The sequence below is a fragment of the Sesamum indicum genome, linkage group LG3 (genome assembly GCF_000512975.1).
Source record: "Sesamum indicum cultivar Zhongzhi No. 13 linkage group LG3, S_indicum_v1.0, whole genome shotgun sequence".
Lineage (NCBI taxonomy): Eukaryota > Viridiplantae > Streptophyta > Magnoliopsida > Lamiales > Pedaliaceae > Sesamum > Sesamum indicum.
Window position 1 is genome coordinate 18,761,418 of NC_026147.1, and position 10,738 is coordinate 18,772,155.

A 10,738-nucleotide genomic window follows, 5' to 3' on the forward strand; every position below is an offset into this window, starting at 1 on the left:
TATTTCAATAAATGAAGCAAATTACTCTCCATCAATGGAGACGGGGGGTAAATTGGTTCTTTTTTTCAAAACACAGGAGGTAATTTGCTATTTTATTCTTCATAGGGGGTGGTTTGCTCATTTATCACATCACAGGTGTTTTATTATTTATGATCAAAACTAGACGAGTTAGATAAGATTAAGAGTAAATTACAATGATATAATTAAAATACTTTGTGTTGTTTGCCCCCGTTTGAGCTCTCGCTTGTGAGAGGATCGACGAACCTGAGAGAGGGATCCAGAATCTGAGGAGGCGACTGGAATATCAATACCTTTAATTTTAATAGTCGTCTAATAACTAGTTTAATCCGAGAACTAACTAAAATGCCCTTATAGATTATGAATTATATAATTTTAATTATTTTAAAAAAAAATAATTTTTTTGTGAATTAGATGGATAGTCATTTTATAATTTTTCAAATTTTTTTATTCATATGGTGCTATTCTTTTACAAAATTTTCAATTTTTCCTATAAAAAAAATATAATAATACAAGTAGAAATATTGACATTTTCAGATTTTCATTCAAAAATTATATAATTTCATCAATTATCATAGAGGTAATGATAATTTTTCAAATAATGAGATATATCCATAATTATACTAAATTTTAATTTTCTGAGAGCTTGATATAATTTATCTTAAAATTAATGTAATTTCGGGTTTAAATTGGTTTATCCAAAATTCATTCTTTTAGAAAAAAGGAAAAAACTTGGTGAAAATTTAATTAGGTTATTACAGTTGCCTTCTACTCCACATCCTGAGTTTCATAACGAAAAAACGTAGCATAATTCCCTCATAGCTCATGATACTGTTTTTGCTGACAAAAACCAAAAAGAAGTGGAGAGGGGGAGGGAGAAATCTGAGCATCAAATTAGCGATGTTTGTACCATAAACCAAGGAGGAGGAAAACCATGAGGAACAGCAGCAGCAACGACAGTAGAGAAGAAGATCGAAACAAAGAAACTTCTTCTTCACCTTCCAATTCCGAGTCCAGATTCAACCAAACTCTTAGAAATGTTCAAGGGTATGTGTCCAGGCATTGTTCTTTTACTCTTCAGATCCAGCAATTTACTTGTAGCGTATCGTTTTCTTGGGAAACCCGAATTTCATTGATTTATGGAAGTTCGATATCTCAGTTTGCCTTTTAAGATTTATTATATGTTTGGCCAAGATTTGAGGTCCCATTTGAAAATTTGTTCAGGAAATTGAAATGGGTCCATTAGAATTAACGTTCGATGTGTTAGTTGTCTATTCCTCTCTTTCTTCTTGTGTGAGTTCGTGTTTACGAGATCATGGAATTGGAAATGCTTAGGAGAGTCTCTGGTTAAGTAGTTGATAAAGCCACTAAAATTGGCACGTCAAAGTTCAAAAATTTGAACTTCAATGGATACATTGTCTATTTAAGGCTTTCTAATTCTAGTTATGAAATCTGCAAATAGTGTCATTTCCTTTTACATCTATATATGCAGATAGGCTGAAGCTTTTGATGGTTTGGGCTCTTGCCCACCAGTGAGATCACATTACTTCTCTGTAATTCTTATGATTATGTTAATTTGTTTGGTCTATGAGGAAGTACTGCCCAGATGCACTCTGTTTGCTCTGATATCACAATACAGTGTCCTGAGGTATTACTTACTCCATTAATTCCTCAAAATATTGAGTACCTAAATATATTCTTAAGATGTGCAGGTTGCTCAAGGGTCGCAGTTTTCCTGGTAAGATACTGATAACACGGAGAACAGATCCCCTGGACCTGTCAAGTTTGCATTCCCCAAACAGTGGCCCGAGATCTTTGGAGAGTGATATTCACCATCGCAAACAAGTGGATAAATCAACTGAGGTTTCCATTTCTATTGCCTGTAGTACAATAATTGATTCCTGTTGATCAAGCAATCAAATCCATAACTTATCAATAGTTATTCTTCATGCATTTAGGATGAAGTTGAAAACAGAAGTAGTACAAAAGCTAGCTCATCTGTTAATGATACAAAATCTTCAACAACGGGTAGTGAAAACACATCAAAAGAGGTCCATAGGTCCACAGTCGGAGCTAGAGCTACAGATTCTGCTAGGCTGATGAAGTTCACCAAGGAATTATCTGGTTCATCTGTATTCTTAGGTTTGTACTTCCCTTTTTTTGTCTCTTCATTTAAGTTCTGTGGAGATAATAATCGTTCAAGCTTATCTGCATTTGGTTTTCTGTTCCTGAAATTGGATACTAGGTAATATGACTTTGACTGCATCTATGGAATTCTTCTCATCTCCATCTTTTAGGAAAGGATTTACTCAAGATACTGACTTTCTTTCACCATATTTTCAGCTGCCTGATCTTTTTATGCAACTGTTCCAAACAAATTTTATCTCTTTCAAAGAAACATGGCTATTCACTAGGAATGCTATCCTGACTCAACAAGACAGAAGGGAATCTGCCATTTGTACTCAATTTACTGCAATTCATTTTCTGAAAATCTCATCTCCAGTGCACCCACCCTTTTCTTTTCAGATTGTCTCAGTGTTTATATTAAGCCCGTACCTACCTCCTTCTCCCTCTCCCTTTTAAACAAAAAGTATAAAACTAAGATTTAAACCATATAATAATTTATTATCTTTCATTGACATAATTATATCAAAATTGACTTCATTATTTGGAACCAACACGATATACAATTCGACATAGTTTGTAGATGAAATCAAACACATTTAACCATATCCAACTCTTAATGAGACTAACCATTTCATCTTCAAATGAATACCAAGGGCATCTTTACTACACCTTTTACAATGCATTTCCTAAATCTCCTCAAGATATGGAACCAATAGAACCCGAATTTCCATAGTTCTATGATTTGAGATGCTATGCCAGCATGAGATTAGGATTTGACCCTTTTCTGTTGATCATTTCCTCTAATCTCTAGACATTTTCACATTGAGCCGCATGTTACCGAAATCGATGTTTGTTGTTGGCACTATATCAATACATGCAGACGCATCTATATAAATGCTCAATATTCCACATTATGGTGACTCAGTGACTGGTATCCATTTGACATGTCTCTCATTGGTTCAAAAAAATTACCGAAGCCCTTTATGATTTTTCTTAGTATGAGAGCAAGGACATTGATGACTGACCAACTAGAATCAATGTTCTATTAGAAGTGCATAAGTTGATCTGTTCAACCTCCATAGTATTGTTATAATGTTGAATTCTGATATGTTACTGCTTTCCTCCTCAGTCTCTTATTTTATTCCTGTCATCTGCATCACGCAGAAAAACTGCGTGAATTAGCATGGAGTGGTGTGCCTCCACATTTGCGTCCAACTATATGGAGACTTCTGTTGGTATGCCAAAACCCTAATTGAACTTTTTGCTTTACATAAATCTACTGGAAATATATAATAATTTATTTATTGATTCTGAAGAATTTTCTGAAATGCTCTGGAACATGAGCTTACGCCTACTAATTTCCTGATGTGGAGTTAATTGACTTTTAGCTTTCCAGGCTGCCTAGTACTTATTTCTAGCTCTATCATTTGACTTGGAATGGCTATTTGGTGTGGGCGTGTGCCTGAAAATTATCTTCTGCAAACCTATGTACAGAAAAAATATCAGTCCACTTGTGACCTGTAGAACTAATGCCTCTTTATCTATTCAGCTTCTGTTCTAAACCTCCTTTAATATGTGCTGGAGATACCTCATTTTGTTAAAGGTTTTTGTGTGGCCCAGTCCCTCCTATATGTTTCAACTCTTGAATAATTGGTAACCAGAGAAGACAGTCAATGTCTGAACATTAGCGTTCTTAATATTAACTTAAGTATAATTATGTGACAATACTCTGAATCAATAATCTGATAGAGAAGATGAACATTCAGATATATCTTTTCTTCTTTGACACTGTGCTTGATTTATGATCCTGATGATGGAAAATAAGGAGTGAACTGAAGGGAGAAAATTGATTTACAAGATGTTCCTGTCTGATATCAGGGGGAAAGAAAAAGGACTTAGAAAAAAGATCTTCTATGTAGTCTGCTGAAATGTAAAGCTTGTGATCTCAGTCATTAAGCTAATAACTAGCAGTGAAATACAAGGAAGCTGAAAGTCAACGGATCTTCATCTGGAGAGTGGAGTTGACTGATTATGATTAGAAGTAATCTTCAAACTTGTTATGGGAGAAGAGGAGAGTGCAACTTTTCGCATCAGGCGAAGCCATTAAGCTAGTTAGAAGTTAACTTGAGTTATATGATTGGTTTTACTTCAAGCCACATGTGATATATTTCAGCAGTATGCATAATAAATAAGCTGTGAATATCTTTATTATATTCTCAATATAGTCTTTGAGATGAATACTGAGTTTAAAGATAATAATACTATCACCAATGTCGTAGAACATCTTAATATATTCGTTATACTAAGTAGTATGGTAGAATTATCTTCAGAACAATTTCAAGTACTGGGTATTATTAGAGTCATAAAGTTCCTATGGGACTAGGGTATGATTCTAGAATATTTATTTTATTCTTCCAGTTAGAGCTCCTGTTTCCTTTTTGTTGTGTGCACATTTAGTGTCTCATTCCTAAAGTGTACTTTTTATATATTCCAAAAATACCCTCTTTTGGGAATGATTTAACTCCATTTCTTCTGAACTGCTACTTTGTCTGATACTCAGCTAAAACTCCAGAGTGTGGTATTATATCTAGGTCTATGCAATTGCAGGAACCTGTATGCTTGAAATTTAATTATGAAACAATAGGAATCTTAAAAGGGGCGTTACTGTGTCGGATTGTGTCATAATCGAACACACATTGTTCTCTTCTGCATTTTCTTATGTTAAGTAGCTGATAGGATTAGTCATTTCCAGTTTAATGTATAAAGTACCATAGAAATAAATTGGTCCACATTTGAATTGTGCGCATTTTTTATTTTCATCATGTCTGTCTAGTTCATACAAAATTCCCAAAGGAACATGGAAGTCCATAATACTTTGGGGTACTATTTTGAAAAAATTGGTGATTGTAACAACGTACACTGATTTTCCAGATATTATAAGTAGAGGTCCAAATAGCTTTATGGTGAGTTTCTTAGGAGCTATTGGATTGTGAAGCTGCAATACATTAAATCTTTTTTCTCAAGGAGCTCTTGCATAAAGTACACAGAATATTTATTGATTGAAACCTGCTTATTCTAATCTTTTGAACAAGCAGTGTTTACCTCACCAAGTTCTAGAATTTTTTTAATGAAAATTGTTTTTTTGAATTTTAAATATTAACTGACAACAGGGATATGCACCCTCTAATTCAGATAGAAGGGAGGGAGTTCTGAGAAGAAAGCGCCTGGAGTATCTTGATTGTGTTGCCCAATATTATGACATACCTGATTCTGAGCGCACAGATGAAGAGATCAACATGCTTCGTCAGGTAGAGAGTAATCCTTGATTTCTTGCTACTTGTGTTTTCACATGCTCTTTATTGTATCATTACCTACTTAATGATGGATTCTCGTGAACTCGTTAGATTGCTGTTGATTGTCCAAGAACTGTCCCTGATGTCTCGTTCTTTCAACAAGAGGAAGTTCAGAAGTCACTGGAGCGAATACTTTACATATGGTTAGATGCTTTCTTTTGCAATGATTTTCATCTTTCTGCATTTTATCATGATCGACTACACTCTTTTGCGGGCATGAGCAGACATTTAGTTGACTAGAGATGATTCATAATCTATTTTTACTCATAAGGAATGTTTCTGGAACAATGGTTTTCTAGGCATAGAGTTTCTAAAGGTCTGTCTTTTAAATGTGGAAGTTATGAAAAAATGTGACTAGATGCATCCCTAAGCTGGGAAATAGTTAGGTCTTGTGAAGGCATTTCTCATTGTCAAAACACAAACTGTGATGATGCTTAGAAAAGCACAATAAGAAAGTTTGCCATGTTGGTATTCAGGCTAAGTGTCTTTTTTGTGTTTTTGACCTTCATGATCGCATTACTTTAGTTTGTAATTAATCTGGTAAGTGTTATTTGTATCAGATTTCAATGTGTTGTTGTACACTTAGATTTACTATTTTTGAAAGTCATAAATAATATATTCGATATATTTAAAAAGTATTGTAGTAAATATGTTGCTGAGAATTATGTGCAGATAGAGTTGATGTTACAGCTAATGAGTAATTCTGATTTTAAGCTGGGATAATTGAAACCCCATTACAGAGTTATTACTAATTTGTGCCATCTCATTCGGTGCTTGGAGGAGCCATGGCTGATGGTTTGAGAGGTTGATAAGAATTTTGCTTCTTCATCCGGTATTTCTGGAACTGTACTGGGATTTGCTTCAATATTTAATATTTTCTAAAAAGTGTTATGACCTCTATCCTAATATTAGAGGTCAATCCATTTTGACTAGGCATGTAGCTTAAGATGAGAGTTGAAGAACTGAATGTTTGGACCTATTTTCGATGCCAAGATCTTGCTTCTTACTAAACATCTCATCTTTCATGTAGTTAATAAATTTGGCTGCAAAATTGCAAATCTTAAACTATCCCAGATGAGCACACATCTCTCAAGACTAAGCTGAATTAATTATCTGCCTCTGATCTTCTGTTTTGCTGTTGTTCTGTCATCATGGTGTCATTCTCTGACATATGCACACGTGTATTGGCAATGGTGGGTGGGGCAAAGTCAAAACTTGTTTGAACTAGGCTCCCACTTTCTATATTTCTTTCTTGTTTTGCATAATTCATTTGTAGATTTTAGGAAATCACACGTTTGCATCGCCAATGGTGGTGGTGGCATGTCCAAAGTTGGTTGAATGGGCTCCCTCTTTCTATATGACTTTCTTGTTGCCCCATTAACTCTTTTTATGGATCTAGGGAGGTTTTCTTTTATCAGTGTGGTAATTTCATGTTTATAGTTTATTTTTTTCCAAATACACTTATTTTTGGAACACTATGCAGCAAAATTTACCACAAAATTAGTAGAACCTATTATTTGTTTTGTTTTAAGTTAACAATAAATGTATATGAACATTGTAATGGACTTTTTGATTTGATATTTTGTCTGATTGCTATACATGAGGTGAATGCTTAAAAGTTTGCATTTTGCTTCAATCTGTTTGGTTGGAAAATTATCAATTTTAATCTTTATAAGAAACGGAATAAATCACTTTGCTGCTTATTTTATTGCTCTTCAGCATTCTTCTAATCAATTCCTGAAATCATAATATATTATTTCCTCATCCAGGGCTATACGGCATCCTGCAAGTGGCTACGTGCAAGGAATAAATGATCTCGCGACACCTTTTTTAGTTGTTTTTTTATCAGAATACTTGGAGGGTAGTGTTGATACTTGGTCAATGGCTAATCTTTCTTCCGAACAAGTATCAAATGTTGAAGCTGATTGTTATTGGTGTCTAACAAAGTTGCTTGACGGTATGCAAGACCACTACACATTTGCCCAGCCAGGAATTCAACGTCTTGTGTTTAAGCTGAAGGAATTGGTTAGAAGGATCGATGGTATGACTTCAATTCTTGGTCCCTCTTAACATCACGGTTGCTTTCTATGTTGGAATGGGTATCTAAATTGTTCCCATCCATGTACATGCACATCCATGCAAACCCTCGACCACTCCCATTTGTGTTGCTCCATTTTCAGTCCAAGAAAATTTTGAGAGACGAAACAAAAAAGTGAGTTCACCAGTAGTGGAGAGTTATTGGTTTCAAATATTATTTTAACTAAGAGAGTATAGCTGGAAAAAGAAGATTTTTATTTCAGGAAATGAAACATGATTTCGGACATAACAAAAGGAAAATGGTCTAATAAATTTGGAACAAAGAGAGTATACATCTAGACACATTCGTTCTGCCATATTCTTGTTCTTGTAATTCAAACACATACAGTTGACACCCAGTTGTCTGCATTGTTTTTTGGTTTTCTTCAAATAGAGTAGTTTAGTTACTATTTAGGTCTTACTTCATATTTCACACCGAAGCTAATCATCTTTAACATTTCTTATTATTGATAATCCTGGTCGTATTTTCTTTATGTTTATTGATGAACTATTTTGGTTTAGTTTTTCAACTTATTGTTATAATGCAAATCCTTGATCTTCCCGACCAACTGCTTTAGTTTTCTTAATGTGAACAGAACCTGTTTCAAGGCACATGGAGGAACAGGGGCTTGAATTTCTTCAATTTTCTTTCCGCTGGTTCAATTGCCTTCTTATACGTGAGGTTTGGATGCCTGCACTACTCTTTATTGTTATTCTGATTTAGCTAAGTGATAAAATTGTTGATGATAACTTGACATTATTCCAAGATGTGTACTTTAGCCTAAACCTTGTTGGTTTCAACTGTCGAAGTGATAAACTCATGATTTATATGTTCTGTAGATTCCATTTCGTCTTGTTACTCGTTTGTGGGACACATATCTTGCTGAAGGGGATGCATTACCAGATTTTCTTGTCTACATATTTGCCAGCTTTCTTTTGACGGTAAGAAAGCTTTGCACCTTTTGTTTTCTTTGTTCTCTCTCTCGTTTTTCTCTCCTTTTTAGGGTAATCACACGTATACTATCCGTGAATGTAAAATTACATTTTTCCCCAAAAACTATAGAAATTACACTTGCACCCCTTCTAAAAAGTACGTTTACAATTGTAAACTGTCAATTAGGGTTTTGGATGGAAAAAGTTGACATCTGCAAAAATTTATGTGAAACTTCCAATTTTGCCCCTCATCATCCAGAGGTCTTTATATTTTTTACCAAACTGCCTTGGTAAGATTTTGAAATTTTAGGGGTGTAAATATAATATCATATAGATAAGAGGGGATTTATGTTAAAATATTTAGTGTGGAAAGACATTATCTTTGTCACAAGTTCTTTTCTTATTACTTTGTTAAAACAATTGACTATAAATTGAATGCAAATGGCACTCTAACCAGGCATCAGATAACAGATGAAAACATCATTCTTCCATTACATAGTGTCGATGGGAATTAATATAGTCTCGAATAAAAGCTAACAAGAAATGAATGGGAATTGAATATCTCGCATTATGATAGTAGCCTAAATCCATCCCATTGCTCACATTTTCCGCTTCATTAGCTGTGAAAACCAGTCATAAACCGGAGTTTATTTCTGTGTTTTGTTCATTTGGCAGTGGTCAGATAAGCTGCAGAAGCTCGAGTTTCAGGAGATGGTGATGTTTCTTCAGCACGTTCCGACACAGAACTGGAGTGACGTCGAGCTGGAGATGGTGCTCTCCCAAGCTTACATGTGGCACACCATGTTCAACAACTCCCCCAGCCATTTTTTAGCTGGCTGACAACGGAAGTAGCGCTATTCCTCAGTGTCGAGATAGATCCCATCCTGTGTGAGTTCCAGACTGTAATACTTGTATGTTACAGTAATTGCTGTCTCTTGCCTGGTTCCGGCTTTCGACACAGGTGTGAAAAACCAGCTGTTACAACGGTAAATTGTTAGGATTCGTTGGTGATAATGCTCTCAACTTGGCTTGCATCAGTTTTATCCATGTTTATGCTCCAAACAGCTCTCTCTCTCTTGAATTTTTTTTTCTGGTTTCTGTATTTTTCCCACTTTAAGATGGAATTTGAAGATGTACTTTTGACTGTAGATTGCTCAAATATTTATCTGTTGTTCATGTGCATGTTTGCAGTTTGTATGCAAGCTAACAGATGGCAAGAGGCCTCCTCTTATTTCTTTCAAAAGGCAAATTCTTTATTTTTTTTATATTTATACTTGTTTTAAAATATTTTTTTATTGTTTATGCAAATAAGATTTCATTTCATCATTTTGTGAAAAATCATGAAATAGTATTTAAAGAGCTAATGTTATAAGCTTTAGTATTAATAAATATATAATTTTATTTCAGCTACATTATAGTCTCCAATCTTATTAATATTATATGATTTTGTTGGATGAACGCATTTTGTTGTTCTCCCTTTAAAAATTATGAATATATAGGTAGGATATGAGACAAGAATACAATACAAACTGGATTTACATCCAACAATGCATATCATATTAATTCATTACAAAACCAAAAAAAAGAGAAAAAAAGACTTTCATTCGTAACTAATAGAGTGTAAGTTCGAGTTTCATTAATTTAGGTATATGTCTACTTTCACAATACTTTTTTATTATTTTATTTTTTTCGAACATATTTGTTGATTGATTTGATTATTGACATATTTTAATCAATTTTTGAATTTAAATAATTAAATAATAAAATAAATAGCTTATTGTAAAACAAATAAAGGGCTAAAATGCATAAAATCCCCTGTGTTTTAAAATGTCCTCTAAAAATTCCCCTCCATTTTAAAAATAAGCAAAAAATCTCTCTATATTTTTTTAAATATAGCTCAATTGTCCATTTTCATTAAATCTAACTAACGACATTAATTTTTTCATAAAATGACTATTACACCCTTGCTTAATATATATTATTTTATATTTTAATGATCGTTGGGTCAATAGGAATTGTATCAAAGCCGTTAAATCAAATCAATTAATTTTAATCGTTGAATTTTTTAAACTTATAAAATAAATCAAGGTTCAGGTTTTATTGACAAAAAATATTGTTTAAGAAAAAATAAAATTAACCTCCACTCCACCCCCACCCCACTGCCTACCCCCTCTCCCTGATCACTTGCACCCCCGACCCGACCCCTCCCCCCTCGCCCCCCCCCGCCTCCG

The 10,738-nt window shown here is 34.0% G+C and overlaps 1 protein-coding gene across 3 annotated transcripts; it reads left to right on the top strand.

Annotated features, from left to right (window-relative positions):
- LOC105158778 (TBC1 domain family member 22B) lies at positions 780 to 9,463 on the top strand. 3 transcript variants are annotated; one of them, XM_011075639.2, is made up of 10 exons: positions 781 to 1,065; positions 1,731 to 1,881; positions 1,977 to 2,160; positions 3,310 to 3,380; positions 5,316 to 5,453; positions 5,550 to 5,641; positions 7,268 to 7,539; positions 8,171 to 8,256; positions 8,415 to 8,516; positions 9,183 to 9,463. In XM_011075639.2, the coding sequence occupies exons 1-10, from the start codon at positions 953 to 955 to the stop codon at positions 9,345 to 9,347; spliced, it is 1,374 nt and encodes a 457-aa protein (XP_011073941.1). In that variant the 5' UTR covers positions 781 to 952; the 3' UTR covers positions 9,348 to 9,463. The 3 variants fall into 3 exon arrangements, with proteins under 3 accessions (XP_011073944.1, XP_011073941.1, XP_011073945.1); XM_011075643.2 differs by having other exon boundaries at positions 929 to 1,065; positions 1,723 to 1,881; XM_011075642.2 differs by lacking the exon at positions 3,310 to 3,380 and having other exon boundaries at positions 780 to 1,065; positions 5,338 to 5,453.